Raw genomic sequence first — 20,420 nt, 5'->3', positions numbered from 1 at the left:
TGATGACAAAAACAGAATAGATAGCAACTTACTCCCTTTAAAAAAACCCGACTCAAAATGGGTGCCCCAGTTAATTCAGATTTTTACCCCATGTTAAGTGTAACTCGGGCTTTTTTAGAAATTTATTTTGAAGACTATATAAATGGTTGTTTGAGGATTTGAGGACAGCAAAATTCCCCTTCACTTTAAAGATGCTGCGTATCTTTAAAGCCTGGTGTTGGCGCAGTGGTAAGGGCAGTGGCTTGGGACCCAAGAGGTCCTGAGTTCAAGCCCCGTTGGGACACTGAATTAATATATGTATGTATATATATATATATATATATATATATATATATATATATATATATATATATATATATATATAAATAAATATATATATATATAAATATATATATATATATAAATATATATATATATATATAAATATATATATATATAAATATATATATATATAAATATATATATATATAAATATATATATATATATATATATATATATATATATATATATATATATATATATATATATAAATATATAAATATATATATATAAATATATAAATATAAATATATATAAACCAAGTCGAAAACACCAGGGGGTTGACTCAGCCTGCCATCCTTCCGAGGTCGGCGAAATGAGCACCAGTTGTACTGGGCCCGGTGTATGCCCCGGTTAGAATAGGTGTACCATATCCCTGTGTGTCGTAAGAGGCGACCAGGGTTGCGTCAGGAAGGGCATCCGGCGTAAAAACCTATGCCAAATCATTATGCGGACAACAAAACGAATTTCCATACCGGATCGGTCGAGGCCCGGGTTACCAACGACCGCCACCGGTACCGGTGGTCAGCAGGGTACCAGTGGAAATTGTGCTACTGCTGGGCGAAGGAGGAGAAGGAGACGGGGAAGGCGAGTCCGGAGGCAGTGGGAGAGGGGGAAGGGTAGAAGTGTGGAGGTGAGAGTTGGAACTCTGAATGTTGGGACGATGACTGGCAAAGGGCGAGAGTTGGCTGATATGATGGAGAGAAGAAAGGTGGACATACTGTGTGTACAAGAGACCAAGTGGATGGGGAGTAAGGCGAGGAGCATTGGAGGTGGTTTCAAACTGTTCTACCATGGTGTGGATGGGAGGAGAAATGGTGTCGGGATAATCCTGAAGGAAGATCATGTCAAGAGGGTATTGGAGGTGAGGAGGGTGTCTGACCGAGTGATGAGTGTGAAGTTGGAAATTGAAGGAGTGATGATGAATGTCATCAGTGCATATGCCCCACATATGGGGTGTGAGATGGAATATAAAGAAGATTTCTGGAGTGAGTTAGATGAAGTGGTGGAGAGTGTATCCAAGGATGAAAGAGTGGTGATTGGAGCAGATTTCAATGGACATGTTGGGGAAGGGAATAAAGAGGATGAGGAGGTGATGGGGAGGTACGGTCTCAACAAGAGAAATGTGGAAGGGCAAATGGTGGTAGAGTTTGCAAAAAGAATGGAAATGGCAGTGGTAAACACGTATTTCAAGAAGAAGGAGGAACACAGGGTGACATACAAGAGTGGAGGAAAGTGCACACAGGTGGATTACATCTTAAGTAGGAGATGCAATCTGAAAGAGATTAGTGACTGTAAGGTTGTGGCAGGGGAGAGTGTAGCTCGACAGCATCGATTGGTGGTCTGTAGGATGACTTTAGAGGTGAGGTTGAGGAAGAGAGTGAGGGCTGAACCAAGGACCAGATGGTGGAAGCTGAAGGAGGAAGACTGTTGCGTGAAATTTAGGGAGGAGGTGAGACAGGCGTTGGATGGTGGTAAAGATGGGTGGGACGATTGGGCAACGACAGCAGAAGTTGTGAGGGAGATAGCTAGGAAGGTACTTGGTGTGACATCTGGACAGAGGAAGGAAGATAAGGAGACTTGGTGGTGGAATGAGGAAGTACAGGAAAGTATAAGGAAGAAGGGGTTGGCGAAAAAGAAGTGGGATAGTCAGAGAGATGAAGAAAGTAGGCAGGAGTACAAGGAGTGACGTCGAAGAGCAAAAAGAGAGGTGGCTAAGGCCAAGGAAAAGGCATATGACGAGCTGTATGAGAAGTTGGATACAAAAGAAGGGGAAAAGGATTTATACCGATTGGCAAGACAGAGGGACCGAGCTGGGAAGGATGTGCTGCAGGTTAGGGTGATAAAGGGCGTCAATGGGAATGTGCTGACGAGCGAGAAGAGTGTGTTGAGAAGGTGGATGGAGTACTTTGAGGAGCTGATGAATGAAGAAAATGAGAGAGAGAGAAGGTTGGAAGAGGTGGAGATAGTGAATCTGGAAGTGGGGTGGATCAGTAAGGATGAAGTGAGGACTGCTATGAAGAAGATGAAAAGTGGAAAGGCGGTTGGCCCAGATGGTATACCAGTGGAGGCATGGAAGTGCTAAGGAGAGATGGCAGTGGGGTTGTTAACCAGATAGTTTAATAAAGTCTTGGAAAGTGAGAGGATGCCGGAGGAGTGGAGATTAAGTGTGCTGGTTCCGATTTTCAAGAATAAGGGTGATGTGCAGAGCTGTGGAAATTACAGAGGGATAAAGTTGTTAAGCCACACCATGAAGTTGTGGGAAAGAGTAGTGGAAGCTCGGTTGAGAGGAGAGGTGACGATCTGTGAGCAGCAATATGGGTTTATGCCAGGAAAGAGCACCACTGATGCGATGTTTGCTTTGAGAATGTTGATGGAGAAGTATAGGGAAGGCCAGAAGGAGTTACATTGTGTGTTTGTGGATTTAGAGAAAGCTTATGGTAGGGTGCCAAGAGAGGAGTTGTGGTATTGTATGAGGAAGTCGGGAGTGGTGGAGAAGTATGTGAGGATCGTGCAGGATATGTATGAGGACAGTGTGACAGCGGTGAGGTGTGCGGTAGGAATGACGGACCGGTTTAAGGTTAAAGTGGGATTGCACCAAGGATCGACTCTGAGCCCTTTCCTGTTTGCAATGGTGATGGACAGGTTGACGGACGAGATCAGACTGGAGTCTCCATGGACTATGATGTTCGCGGATGACATCGTGATCTGTAGGGAGAGTAGGGAGCAGGCTGAAGCGAGCCTTGAGAGGTGGAGGTACGCACTGGAGAGAAGGGGAATGATAGTCAGTAGGAGTAAGATGGAGTACATGTGTGTAAATGAGAGGGAGGGTGGTGGTATGGTGCAGTTGCAAGGAGTTGAGGTGGGGAAGGTGGATTGGTTTAAATACTTGGGATCAACTGTCCAAAGTAACGGAGAGTGTGGGAGAGAAGTGAAAAAGAGAGTGCAGGCAGGATGGAGTGGGTGGAGAAGAGTTGCAGGAGTGATTTGTGACAGAAGGGTAGCTGCAAGAGTGAAGGGGAAAGTGTATAAGACGGTAGTGAGACCAGCTATGTTGTATGGTTTGGAGACGGTGGCACTAACAAAAAGACAGGAAGCAGAGCTGGAGGTGGCAGAGTTAAAGATGCTGCGATTCTCGTTGGGAGTGACGAGGATGGATAGGATAAGAAATGAGTGTATTAGAGGGACAGCGCAGGTAGGACGGTTTGGAAACAAAGTGAGAGAGGCGAGATTGAGATGGTTTGGACATGTGCACAGGAGGGAAACGGAGTATATCGGGAGAAGGATGTTGAAGATGGAGCCGCCAGGCAGGAGGAGAAGAGGAAGGCCAAAGAAGAGGTTCATGGATGCGGTGAGGGCGGACATGCGGGTGGTTGGAGTGTCAATGGAAGATGTGGAGGATAGAGCGAAATGGAGACAGTTGGTCCGCTGTGGCGACCCCTAACGGGAGCAAGCCGAAAGAGGAAGAAGAAGATAAATGGTTGTTTTCCCCATCACAATATTTTGTATTGATTTAGACATGGTAGTTTGAATACTGCACTCACACTCATTTCCAAGCTGTCTATCCTGGGTTTGAATCCCGACCTTGCTGTAAACTGTCATCCCGGTGTTTCACAGGCATGGCAATTCATCATTGTGTATTCATACATCGGACGTTAAACCGGGCATCCTGTTTGCTGGCATTAGTTGGCTGACAAAGAACCCACTGTGTCCTTCGTGAGGAGTAGTCGAGGTATCACCAGAACCCTGGCCTAATGTCAGGCTTGGCCAGCCTGTGAGTGAGACTTGAGCCAAGCTTCCCCCGGCCAACCCCACAAGAAAGTGGGAATAATTGTGGCCATATAATTGTGGCCAACCCCACAATAAGAAGTTGGAATACTGCAATAACACATGTTGTTGTTCTTGGTTCGTGTACAGCCTAAGGCTGCTGGTTACATCATTTCTGGAAGCGTGGCTGTGCCACTGATGCAGTGCCCGTTACCAGTAAATTGGTACTCATTTTGGCAACCTTGGAAGGATGACACACTGAGTCAACCCACTGGTATTATTTCAACGGAACGAGAGGGGCTCAAACCCAAGACTCCGAGATCTTAAGCCAACCTGCCACCTTAACCGTTCAGCCAACACCAGACTTCAATAACACATCATAATTGGGATAAGCTTTAATAAATTATTGGATAATTTTTTCACTATTTAAAGCAACTATTTCTTATTTTTGAAGGAAACGAGAAAGGAGCAGAAAGGTATGGTCAGCACAGAACAAGAATGACCACACTGTGGTCACAACCTGTGACAAAATCTGGTAATGGGCCAATTGTGAAACAAACATTTAATGTGTTATTAAAAGATTAACTCAACACCTCTCAACCATGTCACCCTCCACCACAGTTATATCAGAACGAGCTGATTGGTCACAGTAACACATTGTTTCACCCCAATATGGGGCCGTTCAACAATTACATAATGCTACTTTTTTTTAGGGAGCCACATACCTTGCATGCTAACGGGCTTGATTAATCCTTACTAAGTTTTATTCAACATGGATTAGATTTTTTGGGTTCCCTCATCATGAGTAACCTCAACCCAAACAAAGCTAATGGAATATCTGATGAAAAAGCTCAGGTCAGTGCATATAATCAGCACAGGCCTCCAGGCCTAATGTGTTAGGCCTCCCAGAAAAACAAGATGGTGACCATATTATTTTGTCTGGGTGCCATTGTGGGTGGAGTCAAGCGACAAATGTGGGTGGGGTCCAGAAGCTGTCCGACCAATGGGTGCATATTTCAGAAATCGACCCCCCCCCCCAACAAGAACCATTACAACAACCACGCAGAGTTCGTAAAAATGTGTTTCAGATATCACTGTCTCGTACAATCCTCACATGTGGAAAGGTTTTTTCCATCTTGTCACCTCTTTCCTGTTTTGAGTCTGTTTGCCAATCAGCCTAAAGTAATTATTCAGGTGTCGGAATTAAGCGAGGGATGCGTGGGATTTAATTCAGTTGCTTGTAGTATTTCTATTTCTCTGCTTCCCACTATCCCTATAATTACCTCCACCACCGAAGGTGGATGGCAGTTGTTTTCACCCGTCTGTCTGTTTGTGAAAATCATATCTCAGAAAGTTGTGGACGGATTCAGACGAAATTTGGTGAAGAGGTTTGGTATGTGACAAAGATGAACCATTAGATTTTGGTGAAGATCTGGATCCAGATACCAGGATTTTAAAAATGACTTCACCATTGAGAGATTGGGCCAAAAATGATATATACCACAATATCTCAAATAGTTATGAACAGATTTGGACGAAACTTGGTCGACAGGTTGGATGTGTGACAAGAACGAATTGATTAGATTTTGGTGAAGATCCGAATCCAGATACGAGATTTTTTTTTAATTTTCAAGTGATTCTTATCCATTGAGTCCATAAACGAGAGAGAGCAGATTTCAAAAAGTTGTGGACGAGTTATGACAAAACTTGGTGGATGAGTTGGGTAGTTGAAAATAACAAGCCGATTCGATTTTGGTTCAGGTTCAGATATCCAGAACCAGCCGAGCAGTGCAATACAAAACGTGAACTGTTCAACCTGGCGAGTTATGCGCTCTACCGAGTGCCGTCCTAGTGAAACCTGTTTTGTTCCCTTATTGGGGTGTTGATGCCTGGTGTTGGCTTTACGGTTAAGGAGGCTGGCTTCTTAAGAGCTTCGGGTCCTGAGTTTGAGCCTCTGTTTACCATTGCATTCACACCAGGTGGGGTTGATTCAGCCTGTCATGCTTCCAAGGTTTGCGAAATGAGTACAAGTGTACTGGTAATAGATGATACTACTTCAGTGGCATAGTCACGCCCACAGAAAATGAGACAACTAGCAGCCACAAGCTGCACACTATAGCTATAGCTAACTCATGTTGATTTGTTGTGTGGTACCAAATTGGAACATATGTTGTGGGCCGGGTATCGGCGGCGAGCACGACCGCTAGATGGAGCAGTAGAGTCAGCTCCACCGAACACCCGGAATCTAGATCGTACCTTTCCGATAACTCCGAAGGTACGGGTCCCTTACAGGACCGTGAATCGTCAATAAATCAACCGCGTGGTACAGGGTTATTTGCCAAACTTCAAAATACCTAGAGGCCCACGTAGCGAGCTACCGTGGAATTCACACCCTCGACGGAGCTCGGACGGGACGTAACTGTGCTCGACCCGTGCGTAACCTGAGTGGATGGTTACCGAGGTCCCATCGGTCCAAATGCACGACTACGGCAGCAACGGCCTTTTTAATTCCCCCAACACGCACCGTGATAAGACAATGCAGGAAAGGACAGAAACGAGCTGAAACATTCAACAATAGGAATATTTATTTACAATAGTGTGGGAGGGGAACACAGAAGAGCAGAGTTAAACCAACTAAGCAATGCAATCATGTACAGCAAAAAGCACTGAACAATTCCTACTTATAGACAGGCCCACACACAGACGCACACCAAAAGAAACGGACCCCAATGGTCTTTATTCAGCTCTCCAGCCGAGGAGGATAGTTCGGCTGGGAGTCAGGACGGCTGGCTACCTGGGCCGCGAGCACGCGGCTGGTCGTTCACCCCTTCCCGGAGCTCTGGTCACCAAAGGACGGGCCAGGGCAGCCAAATCCAGAGGAGGCGAGACGAGGTGAGGGATCGCTGCGACGAGACCAGGGCCAGCGACGAGACGAGACCAGACCAGACCAGCGACGAGGCTCACAAGGCAACGCGACCTTTACAAGGCGAACAGGTGACCTTGACGTTCTCCTCCAGACCGAACGCCCCGAACCTTTTTGTCTCCCCCACGCTGGTCCAGACAACCACTCTTCTCCTCCGGAGGGAGGGGCCTCTTCTCCTGGCCACTCGCCTTCTGATTAGTCAAAAGGGGCGCCAAGTCCGCTGATTGGACCGGGGAGCATGGCGGCCGCCACGGCAGACCACCCCTCAAACAGGAAGAGTAACATTGTCCTGCGTGGGCTGCCCTCATTTGCCGACTCACGGCAACCTCGCTCGCATCCCCCTGATTGGTCGAGAGCCACCGCAAGGTCCCTCCTTGAACTCCACCCACCACGGGCGCTATGAAGTCGGGTTGAGGAAGCGAGGTGAAGGCCTGTTGTTGTTGTTATAAGTGCAAAAATGTAAAAGAAAACCCTAACTATCAAAATAACTCCGCAGCGCATGAACATTTAATTCCCATTAGACTAGGGACGGGACCCTAACTACAAACACACACTTACCGATATAACTGTTCTATAAGGACTTGAATGTTGAGTGCAGTAAGCTTCCAAATTCATAACACATATAACCATTATGTGAGTAAAGTTGCAATAGTTGTAAATTGGCACCAAAAACCTTCTTCGGAGGCTACAAATGCAATGGTTCATTAAGGATCTTCACTCAGCCCCCATCCTTTTTAACTGGCAAATAGGCTCATTATAATCAACAGGTTCATTGGAACCGAAGCAAAGAAATTGATGCATCGGAAAGTGAAGCAAAGATATATTGGGCTTTCGTGGCAGATGACATCGCACTCCCAAGGACTCTGTCGCTAAATTGGTGACCACCTGCACGGGAGATTTGACCATGCCCACCCGCATCACCACTACATTGGTGTTCAGTGAGATTTGGACCCGAACAAGGGATCGCTGTTTAGCACCCCCTTCAAAGATAAAGAAAAACAAACTTCCTTTGTGCAGCTTTCATTGGCTAGAAGAGCATGAGTTTTATTTGATAATCCTAGCTACCTGGGGTAATTGAGCTACCGATGTGAGAGCTGATTGGTTATTCCCTCCAATATGTGTGCGAGACGTGATTGGGTTTTATTATACATCTTTCCTTTGATTGGCTTTTCCACAAAATCGAAAATTTAAATTTTTATCGTCCCCTTGAATTAAAAATCCCCAGTCGATAAAGAATCTGCACCTGCCTATTTAGTTCACAGGTGAAACAACCAAGTTATGGCCTTTTACAATGTAATCACATTCAACTACAATCTTGTCTAAATTTCAACAGTCGTTGCTTTTTCCAGAAATAAAGTAAGCACGCAAAAAAAGGTGTGTTCTCCTCCTCGACCTTGCGTTTGAATGTTTCAAAAAAATATTGGAGAGAGTGGATAACACAGAAGAGGAGGATGGGGGTGGGGGGGGGAATCTCAGGCAAGCAAGGTCCAGGATGTGTAAATTCAGACAATAGTTCTGGCGCCTGGCAGGACACACTCTGCATCCTGTGCAGGGAGCATACAGGAAAGATTCTGACAAAGTGAATATCTCTCAGTTCCATCTACGCCTAAATGTCACAAGCGCCGCCATCAATTCCACATGAAGAAAAGCACGTTGTTTCTAACATGAGGTTAAAAAAGAAGTAGTTGAGAGTTTCCATGAGGGCAAATGATTGCTTGCTCTAGAGCTGTTGCTGTAGTTTCCCCAAAGCAGTCTACTCATCCCAAAGCTCATCAGGCAAAATTGCTGAGCAATTGCAAGTGCAACTCAAATTTAAAGTTCCTGCCTTGGCTCAAAGTGTCCCTTTACCCAACTTGGCATGAGTGATGCAGTGCCGTTCTCAAAAAGGTAAAGAACAGCCTCCTCGTTCACCACACGAGCCAATATTGACTTTCCATCAGCAGGTTTACATTATGGCATCAACATCAACATCAACCTGTTACGACCAACACTCCAATTGGACAAAAAACATTTGCCTGTTAACATATTATTGTTATGCAACAAAGATGATAAATTATAATTAGCAATAATGCTTTTACTTTTCTCTTGACAAGAATACATTCCAGGATATTCTGAAGCAGGGTTTCAGCTCTCCAATGTTATATTGTAACTTGTACCCCGATCACGACATGAAGTGGTGACAGCAATTGCACCAAAGTTGTATTGTACTTGTATTATGGTAATCCATAAAACTTCTTCAGTTCGATCGAAACTGTGGAAATTTTTTAACGAAACCAACACGCGTATATGGTTTTGAAACGACCAATTTTTCCTTTTACGTCCTATTTAAATTCTTTCACAAAAAAAAAAAAAATCAACAGGGTCTTAAAAGTTACAATTATGATGTGATTTTAAAAGAGCGTGAAGCATAAATGCACGGACACAAAAAAGGGAGCATCTCTAAAATAACAAGAAACCAGGGCGGATGTTGTTTCACCGAGATGACATTTAATACAGGGCAAAATGTGTGCCGCACCACGACGTTTAAAGCAGGGTCATCAAGAAATGCATGTTGAGGGCCAAGGAAGGAAGAGGGGGAGCTGTTGGGGTGGTGGGTGGGTGAGGGTAGGGGGAGATAGAATAGGGAGTAAGGGTGAAAGATGAGGTGGAAGGAGGGAGAGGGAAAATAAAGTTAGAGTGTGCAGGGTGCTTATTGGTCTTTTTGCGACAACTGGTCATTACAAGATATCTTGTAACAAGATAAACAAGAAAAAAAAAAACACAAGTGCAGTGCTCAGTATATTTTCAAAATAATGCAATGATACATGACATACAGCATATGTTCATTCAGTTAAAAAGGGGAGACGATTTAAAGCTATTATATTTACTTTGGGTAAGCTCCTGGAGGGGGGGGAGAGAGAGAGAGAGAGAGAGAGAGAGAGAGAGAGAGAGAGAGAGAGAGAGAGAGAGAGAGAGAGAGAGAGAGAGAGAGAGAGAGAGAGAGAGAGAGAGAGAGAGAGAGAGAGAGAGAGAGAGAGAGAGAGAGAGAGAGAGAGAGAGAGACGGACACGGAGACGGAACGAGAGAGAGAGAGAGAGAGAGAGAGAGAGAGAGAGAGAGAGAGAGAGAGAGAGAGAGAGAGAGAGAGAGAGAGAGAGAGAGAGAGAACGAGAGAGAGAGAGAGAACGAGAGAACGAGAGAACGAGAGAACGAGAGAACGAGAGAACGAGAGAGAACGAGAGAGAGAACGAGAGAGAGAACGAGAGAGAGAACGAGAGAGAGAACGAGAGAGAGAACGAGAGAGAGAACGAGAGAGTGAACGAGAGAGTGAACGAGAGAGTGAACGAGAGAGAGAGAGAGTGAACGAGAGAGAGAGAGAGAGTGAACGAGAGAGAGAGAGAGTGAACGAGAGAGAGAGAGAGTGAACGAGAGAGAGAGAGAGTGAACGAGAGAGAGTGAGAGAGAGTGAACGAGAGAGCACGAGAGAGAGTGTGAGAATGAGAGAGTGAGAGAGTGAACGAGAGAGAGTGAGAGAGAGAGAGAGAGAGAGAGAGAGAGAGAGAGAGAGAGAGAGAGAGAGAGAGAGAGAGAGAGAGAGAGAGAGAGAGAGAGAGAGAGAGAGAGAGAGAGAGAGAGAGAGAGAGAGAGAGACAGACAGACAGACAGACAGACAGACAGACAGACAGACAGACAGACAGACAGACAGAGACAGAGAGAGACAGACAGAGACACACTATATATACTGTATGTGGTGTGTGTGACCATTAAAAACAACAAAAAGCATTTGTTGTAAATGAAAATTAGGAAATATGTAATTGCAGGAGAAGACTTGCTCTGGTTAAGAGATGGACATAAACTTTGTCTCTGATCTGTGAACACACAAGTCAATGTCTTCACATACAGCAGAATATTGACAGGATAAGCAGAACACTCGTAACAGCCCTAGCAAAACCCCACTTACAACCACATTGAAGGAAGACCATCCTTATTTGGTTTCTAATACCAACCATCGTTGGTTTTGGGCTTAAATAACGTGGCTTCTTGAGATACAGGGCCATTCATGATGCCGAAAAGTTAATTTTTTTGCATCTCTTACTGTTGACTACTCTGTACCGTTTCGATTCAAGTTGCACATTCCGTACCATTTATGGAACCATTCACTGCAGCGAGCTACCCATGCTTGAAATGTCGTTGTAATTAATACAAAATATTTGCACAGCATCCTCCTTCATTAGCAGCAACAAGGATTCGTACAAGAACTCGAAAGGCCAATGCCTGGTCCCATTATAATGAAATGATGGCCTATACATAATTCTGATGGAACTTTCCGATTATGACCTAAATACTCATTATCTAGGGGTGTGACACTCATGATCTGTTTTTGTCTTCATTATTAATACCAGCTCTTCCACGAGCCTCGACTATGTATACAAAAAACAGCAATTGTGTGACATGAATAAACAGATCCAAGGAACGAAGGCCCAATTTTTAGTAAACCTTTCCCCTCACACAGCTGCAGTCTGTCCCCAATGAAAGCCTCTGCGCTTTGGTAAGGAACGAGACCGAGTTGGTCCTGGCATGTTTGGAGCCGCAGGAAAACGAGGAATCCGGCTTGGTGGGGCAGGTGGTGGCTCAGCTGGTCTGTTGGGGCCATGGGCTGGGCGATGTCGACCGGCAGGGACTGGAAGTGAGCGGCGTGGACCTGGAACTGATGTAGAAGGTGGTGGAGCACGGCCTTGTGGATGTGAAATCGCGTGACCCACATCTCGCCTCTCAGCCACGCGCAATGACTTCCCAGGTGTCCTATGGTGCAAACAACCGGATACAAGCTTTTACATATCTAAGCAACATAAGCAGATCTCAATAACCATAATGTGACGGTGTACATCTCACTGCTTTGTCTGGTAATTGATCCAAGAGTCAAAAGCCCAAGGCATCAGCAACTGTCATCGTGAAGGACTAGAAACAAAAGCATTCCGCTTGGTTGATGGCTTATGCATCGTGACTTACATTCACTTCGGTCTTTCTGCACCTGTCCCATGTTAGAGCTGTTAGGTGTCCTATGGTACAATGCAGGGTGTACCTGCATTGTTAGGTGTACCTAACAGCAAACCCTAACTCATGTCTGTATTCTCACCAGTTCCACCAATTAAAACACCTAAATCAACAAGCTATCTTAACCTATTTTTTATTAATGCTTCCGCTGACGTAGTCGCCGGTAGCATTATGTTTTCTGGTTGTCCATCCGTCCGTATGTACGTCCGTGCATGCTCATTTTCTCCGTTTTCTCTGCAACCACTTATCCAATTGACACAAAATTTTCAACATAGGTGCGACTTCTCATGTAGAATGTGTTTTAATGATAATTATGATGTCATAGGTCATGTGGTGTGGCAGCCATGTTGGAAAAAACGGAAACACTTTTGGACCTCTGTATCTCCAAATTCATTCCATGCAAAAAATTGAAACTTGGCAAATGTGAAGTCCTCCTTATCGGAAGCAAGTGTGAGTTTTTTCATGACGTTATAGGTGGCTTCATTATGATGTCATAATTGCATATGTAGAACGCTACATCCGATCAGTATGAAAAATTTTTGAGGGTCATCTCAGGCTAAATTGTACAGGGAAAAATATATAATTGATGATGTCATCCATCATGTGGTTTGGCAGCCATATTGTTTTTAACATAAGTACCTTCAAAAATCTTCTTCTCCGAAACGGTGGAACAGACTGAGGCAAAACTTTCCAGGTATGATGGCCTATCCATGACGAACAAGAAGTTCTCCAACTATGACATCATAGGTCACTTGGTTTGGCAGCCATGTTAGATTTTCCCCTGAATCCTTTAAAAAATAACTTCTGAACGGCTTCACAGATCGAGGGGAAACTTCACCCACATGTTCCACAAGACTTGGGGATACCAGAGTGTTTATGAATCATTAACAGGTCACATGGTCTCGCAGCCATATTGGATTGAATGAAAATTTTTGAAAAACTATTTCTCTTGAGCTGCTTCATCAATCAACATGAAACGTCACAATTATGATCTAGTAGTCATGGGGAATACGTGTTTTAAATGTCAACCTAATCGGACGCATGGTCTGGCAGCCAGAATTATTTAATATTTTGAATCTCGGTTCACGGATTTAAATAAAACTTGGTACAAATACGTATAATGATGTAGTAATGTGCGCAGAGGCATATCTGGCAACGTTAACGTCTAGTTTTCCATGTTATACAGTGCCTTCAGAAAGTATTCACACCCTTTGACGTTTGTTATATTTTGTTGTGATACAGCCTGAATTTAAAATGGATGAAATTCAAACTTTTTGTCAACGATCTACATAAAATACCCCTTAACGACAAAGTGAAAACTTGTTTTTAGAAATTTTTACAAGTTTATGAAAAATAAAAAGCTGAAATGTCTTGCATCAATAAGTATTCAACCCCCTGAGTCAATACTTTGTCGAAGTGCCTTGGGAAGCGATTACAACTTCAAGTCTTCTTGGGTATGTCCGTATCAGCTTTGCACATCTGGATTTGGGGATTTTCTCCCATTCTTCCTTGAAGATTTGCTCAAGCTCTGTCAAGTTGAATGGGGAACATCGGTGAACTGCAAAAACAAGTCTTTCCACAGATTCACAATGGGATTCAAGTCTGGTGTTTGGCTAGGCCACTCAAGTACTTTCACGTTGTTCTGAAGCCATTCCAGTGTTGCTTTGGCTGCATACTTGTGGTCATTTTCCTGTTGGAAAGTAAATCTTTGCCGCAGACTAAGGTCTTTTGTACTCTGAAGCAGGTTCTCCTTAACGAATTGTCTGTATTTGGCTCCATTAATTGGTCCCTCTATCCTGACAAGTCTCCCAGTCCCTGTTGCTAAAAAGCATCCCCATATCATGAAGTTGCCACCACCATGCTGCACGGTAGGGATGGTGTTAGATGGGTGATGAGCTGTGCTTGGTTTCCACCAGACGTAGCGCTTTGCATTCAGGCTAAAGAGTTCAATTTTCATCTCATCAGACCACATGATGTTTTGCCTCATGCTCTCAGTCTTTCAGGTGCCTTTTTGCAAATTTCAGGTGTGTTGTGATGTGCCTTTTTCTCTTACTACTTATTAGACACACTCACGTTGCAGTATGTAATTAATAGACGTACTCATGTTGTCGTATGTAATTAATAGACGTACTCGCGTTGTAGTTTGTAATTGATAGATGTATTCATGTTGTAGTATGTAATTGATAGATGTACTCACGTTGTAGTATGTAATGAATTGACGTACTCACGTTGTAGTTTGTAATTGATAGATGTACTCACGTTGTAGTACGTAATTAATAGATGTACTCATGTTGTAGTTTGTAATTAATAGATGTACTCATGTTGTAGTTTGTAATTAATAGATGTACTCATGTTGTATGTAATTAATAGATGTACTCATGTTGTATGTAATTAATAGATGTACTCATGTTGTAGTTTGTAATTGATAGATGTACTCATGTTGTAGTTAGTAATTAATAGATGTACTCATGTTGTAGTTTGTAATTAATAGATGTACTCATGTTGTATGTAATTGATAGATGTACTCATGTTGTATGTAATTGATAGATGTACTCATGTTGTAGTTTGTAATTAATAGATGTACTCATGTTGTAGTTTGTAATTAATAGATGTACTCATGTTGTGGTTTGTAATTAATAGATTTACTCATGTTGTATGTAATTAATAGATGTATTCATGTTGTAGTTTGTAATTAATAGATGTACTCATGTTGTGGTTTGTAATTAATAGATGTACTCATGTTGTAGTTTGTAATTAATAGATGTACTCATGTTGTATGTAATTGATAGATGTACTCATGTTGTAGTTTGTAATTGATAGATGTACTCATGTTGTAGTTAGTAATTAATAGATGTACTCATGTTGTAGTTTGTAATTAATAGAGGTACTCATGTTGTATGTAATTAATAGATGTACTCATGTTGTAGTTTGTAATTAATAGATGTACTCATGTTGTAGTTTGTAATTAATAGATGTACTCATGTTGTGGTTTGTAATTAATAGATGTACTCATGTTGTAGTATGTAATTAATAGATGTACTCATGTTGTAGTTTGTAATTAACGATTTTCAACATTTTTTTGCGTGCAATTTCTGAACAGACAAAACAGCAAACAGAGGAAGGTGCATTTTCAGGCTGGTGCATTATAACCGCACTCACCACAACAATTAATCAAAAGCAGTTGTGTGACTGGGACGCAATTCTGAATTAAGCCCACTGGTTGGATTGTTGTTGAGACGTAACTATGCTGCTGATGCAGTGCCCCCTGTATGTTAGGGCAGGAATTTAGAATTTGTTTCGGGTGCCAGCGATAATTTTGTTTCCTCTTTATGAAAGAGGGCTTCCTTTATGATAATTCAGAATGTGATCACACCAACACTTTGTCTCATATTACTCTATTGCATACCTGTACCTTGGGTCACATTCCAAATTCATATTTGCATGCAGTGTGTGGTTCTTTACACTCTGATCTAAAAGGTTTGTGTCTACTTTGGCACTTATCTATAGTAAAGTCTTGTTTTAAGGTAAGGTGTGGTATTGTCATGTTCAGGGGGGATTAAGACCGAACTGCACAGATCGCCGAATGGTTCTACCTTGGAGATTATAGCACTCGGGGGAGAGGAGGCTGCGAAGCACGCACCAAACACATTCACTCGGACGGAGAACAAGGGTTTATACTCGAACCCACAACAAATAGACAGACACAAGCAATCTTAATAAACAGTGGTTTAATGAAAATAAATCAAAGCATGAGGTAATGAAACATGAGGTCATCTATAGTCTAAAGTCAAGGCACCTCGACGCACAGTTACAAAGACGGACAAGGGGAAAGGTAAAACAAAAGAAAAATCTCTTTATTCTGGCACTTAGCTTTGTCCAGAGATGGTCTTTTAGAACTTGATGATCGAACCGCTTCGTCCTGTGTGGGAAGCTCGCAAGATGGCGCCAAGCCGCTCTCTTGGCGGGAAATGTACAGGAGGAAATTTAGGCGGTGTTATTCAACACCAGGGCTCAGAAACTGCCGTGCAGCTTCTTCTCATGTTCGAGATTGCCAACCCCGCTCCTCTCTTACACCAGGTCTGCTAACAATGACAGCCCACCTTCCTCCTCGAACACACAACGGGATCACGCCAAGTTATTGCTGAGAGACACGCTCTTCTTCTCCTCTCCTTTCCCTCTCGTAAACGTACAACTTCACGACTCAGCCGAACAGTAACGGCGAGCATCTTGCTCCAGCATGTGGGCAAATTCACACAGCATGAACACAAGAATCACGCAGCCTTCTTCACCATGTCGAGGAGAAGCAACCGTAACGACCTTCCCTTCCAACCACCATCTCCTCACTCAACTTTCCTTTCCTCCGAACCTTATGACATCACACCCATTCATCATCCACCCCAGGGGTGTGGCTTGCTACTTGTCATTCCTGGAGGCAGGTTTTTTTTGCCTGCTTGGAATGTTTGGCTCGGTTATTGTTGTTTTAAGGACGTGATTCCTTTTTATCGCTGGTCTTGTAAATGCAAAAACATAGGAAAAGGTCACAGGGAGCAATCACATACTTGGAGAAATTGGCCTTTATCCCTTCCGAGTTAACACAGCACCGCCCTCCCCCCCCCCCCCCCCTGTGAGGTGACATGTAAGAACTTAAGCTGACAGTTTGCCCTACTTAAGTTACATCGAGATGTCTCCTGCTCGTCCACGGAGCACACTACTCGAAACAATCCTACCTTTACTATGAAGTTCTTCCATCTACCCCACAAACAGAACAGTATCTACCGAAGTTGGAGGCGACATGAAAGCTCCTCTTGCATGAGCTTCTACCACTTGAGTTGGGGGGGGGGTGGGAGGGGCACACCACTGCCTTCCCTAGATTAACTGTTGTTGATCTTGTACCCGCAGTAAACTGATACTCACTTTGCTGACCTCAAAAGGATGATAAGCACAGTCGATCAACGTGGTGTTATTTTAGCATGGCTGGGGTTTGAACTCAGGACCTGAAGATCCTCGAAGATCCTAAACCTCTAAGATTATATGCATACACATACATACCTTAAGTGTTAAGCCACCACCAGGCTTAGTCTTGTTATAAACGTACAGATGTACTGCATTGTTCCATGATCTTGACGTTTGATTCAAAATTCATGATACCAGAACACCCCCATCTCGAGCTTCTCTCCCCACACCCCCAATTAATTTCTACATTTCACCTTCTACAGTTTGACATGTAGTTCACAAATGACAACAATAGTAATTAACAAACTTGCGACAAAGACTTTTACGAAATTTCTTCATAATGGCTTAAACGTTTGAATATTTTTTTGAAATGTTATAAATAGTAATCCTGGTTATGGGACTGACTGCAATTCATCATTTCAATTTGTCACTTAATTGAGGAATATAATGATATCCAGGAGGACGAGGAAGGAAATACCGAGAGGCCGATGCCGATGACCTGGGAGTTCGGTTGTGTCCCACAGGCAAGGCTCGTGCAGATCCACTCTCTCGGACACGAGACAGAGGCCACGCAGCTCGCACCTCAGAAGCAGACCGAGACTAGGAAGAGAAATTTACAGAACAATGTTTAAAATTACAAATATTACATGTATTACACTAAGTATAGTAACATTCAAAATATTCAGACTGGAATATATGATGTTTTGCAGCAAGAAAAAGCGTTATTTTAAAATACTACATGTACAAATGTTACCCTATTTTCTTTATCTTCTGGGACCTTTCATTTCAAGGGTACAGCCTTGAAAGTGTGCAAAAGCCTGAAGCCTCGGCCGAGCTTCAGGTGTGCTTATATCTTCTTTATTTATGAGACATTGTACGAATGTAAATATACACGTTTTACTCTGTGCCTCACACATCACGTGCAGTGAATTTCAACTCCCTGTACCTTGTATTTATTGTTATTTTTGGAAATGCTTCTGCACACCACCATTGTGGCACGCTTGCAAGTCACCGTCTACAATTCCAAAAGAAGAGACGTAATTACTTTTCAACGGAAAATGTTTTTAGAGTTTTTTTTAATCCTGAAAAAGCAAAATAGACTGCAGTGAACACACAGTCATGTAAAAAGATTGGCATTAAAAACCCTTCTTAAATCATTATTTTGAAGAGGGACAAACATCACACAAACAAATACACAAACACACATTGTGTTATATATGATGGAAGATACATTCACATATACATATGTATACATATTGTTGCGGATTCGCGCCCGCCGGCGTGCGAACGGCCACGTAACTCGAATCGCGGCACGTCGCCCACCGGACGGACAATCCCGTCGTGACCCTCTCGGACTAACGCCGGGAACTAGTCACGGGTGGGCCTTTCGGCCTCACCACAATCGTGCCAATCGGCCCCCCGCTTGGGATAGGGTTGCTCGCCAAATTCGACCTACCTAAGTACCCACACGGAGGGTAGACCGAGCGATCGCACCTCGCCGCAGGTCGACTTCGGACACGGGCCACTTTAAGCGACCCGTTCCGTACTATCGGGATAACCGAGCGGTGTTATCGTCAACCTCGACGGTTCGATTAATTAATGGGCGTATTTAGCCCACGACCAACCCTTTACGTGAAGTAAGATGGAGATTCAATAAAAGAAAAGACGAAGCGAAACGGGAAAAACAGTTCAACATAAAGCACATTTATTCCGCGGCAAACGGAAAGCACACATATACAATTATGCACCAAAAGCAAATGTAAAAGTAACACTACAATTCTGCACCAAAAGCAAATGCAACAAAAGAAAAACACACTGCAGATCTACTACCGACTACCGAGCACACGGCAACACTTAAACAGTTTTACTTCACAGACGGCGCCGACAACACATATACTCAATGCAAAAGAAAAAGGAAGGGGCCACCCTCATCGACAAGGGGGCAGACGGGCCTGGGGCCGAGACCGCGTCGAGCCTACCCGTCTGGTGATGAGCCGCAAAATGGCGGTGGCGCCCCGATTCCGCGGGCCTCGCTGGCACTGCCTGGGATGGGGTGGGAACGGGGCCCCCTTCTCACACTATCTCAGCGCGGGGGGAAACAGGAGGGGGTTGTTGATGCTCGGGGGAATGAGGATATCTCGCTGGCTTGGGTCCCGCGACGAGCGACTCCACCGCGACCTCGGTCGCGTTACCGGCCTCCCCTCTCCGCAGCTCCCCGACTCTGACACGAGCGCAGACCTCCACAAAGATCCTTGGCTTCTCCAGCCTCCCCGGACCCCGACAGACACTCTCTCGACTGCCTTCGCCGCCGCCACAACTCTCCAACTCTCCCACTCTCCACTCTTCTCAACTCCGTCCAACTGCGATTCAGAAACTCTTTTTCTCTCCCGATTCAGAAACTCCCTCAACAACTGCCTCGATTCGCTCCGCGCTCGGTGCTTTATAGTGCGACAGGAGAAATCATATGCAGATTTTTTGATCAGGAATCGCTCGGGGGCGGAGCCACGCTCCCCATTGGACAGAGGAAAAGTGGGCGTGAATGATTCTTGATCCGCGAATCTGCATATCGCGATTATACTCCGACGCACCTGGAGGCGGGGCCAAATCGCCCCACGCTCGCTGATAGGACGGAACAGAAGTGGGCGTGAATCGTTCTTGATCCGATTTCTCGGAAAGGCTGGTGTTTTTGCACCCGCTGCTCGGTGCGCGCCCTGTACGAGTCCAGGATCGGTGCCCACAAGCGGCGCGGGAATGGCGGCGATACGATGGTTGTGAGAGCGAGATGTGACGGCAAGGGTCGTGGCTGTTGGCGTTGTTGTTGTTGTGAAGCGGCGTTGCGGTTGGTGGTTGTTGTGTGATGGCTGTTGAGACGTGGTTGGTGGTGGTTGTGGTGGTAGTAATGGCGGCTGGTCCAAAATAAAGATAGTAAAAGAAAAACGGCTATCTAAAAGGGTCGCAGCCCGAATGAATAACATTTATTCCCTCTAAACAACGGGTTTGGGCCTAACTACACATATACTTACAGAGATATCTCACCTAAGGGACCTGAATGGTGGTTTGCGAATTTGGTCAACCACAACAATATATACATATACATATATATATACATATACACTGATGAGCCAAAACATGATGACCACTGACAGGATAATCAATGTTATTCACTTCACCTGTTACAATGGCATCTGTCAAGCGGTGGGATATATTAGGCAGCAAGTGAACAATCAGTTCCTGAAGTTGACGTGTTGGATGCAGGAGAAATGGGCAGGAATAAAGACCTAAGCAACTTTAACAAGGGCCAAATTGTTATGGTCAGACGACTGGGTCAGAGCATCTCTGAAACGGCAAGGCTTGTGGGGTGCTCCCAGTCAGCAGCGGTGAGTACCTTCCGACAGTGGTCCGAGGAGGGACAAACCACAAACC

The 20,420-nt window shown here is 44.2% G+C and overlaps 1 protein-coding gene across 4 annotated transcripts in view; it reads right to left on the bottom strand.

Annotated features, from left to right (window-relative positions):
• Positions 1–10,636: 10,636 nt before the first annotated feature.
• The window catches only part of LOC147024223 (partitioning defective 3 homolog), a 206,709-nt gene continuing 196,925 nt past the window's right edge, over positions 10,637–20,420 (bottom strand). For 3 of the 4 annotated variants that reach the window (XM_085883899.1, XM_085883898.1, XM_085883902.1), the window contains 2 exons: positions 17,476–17,597; positions 10,638–11,792 (listed from right to left, as the gene is read on the bottom strand). In XM_085883899.1, the coding sequence (XP_085740025.1) occupies positions 11,495–11,792; positions 17,476–17,597 (420 nt within the window). In that variant the 3' untranslated portion in view covers positions 10,638–11,494. Of the gene's footprint in view, positions 11,793–17,475; positions 17,598–20,420 lie in introns of all 4 variants that reach the window. The other variant, XM_085883900.1, reaches the window with a different exon arrangement.

The sequence above is a fragment of the Eptatretus burgeri genome, chromosome 6 (assembly GCF_056783735.1).
Source record: "Eptatretus burgeri isolate ZD-2024b chromosome 6, Ebu_testis_v1, whole genome shotgun sequence".
NCBI classification, from domain to species: Eukaryota; Metazoa; Chordata; class Myxini; order Myxiniformes; family Myxinidae; genus Eptatretus; species Eptatretus burgeri.
Note: the sequence above shows the minus strand (reverse complement) of the source record. Positions and strands in the feature narration are given on the sequence as shown.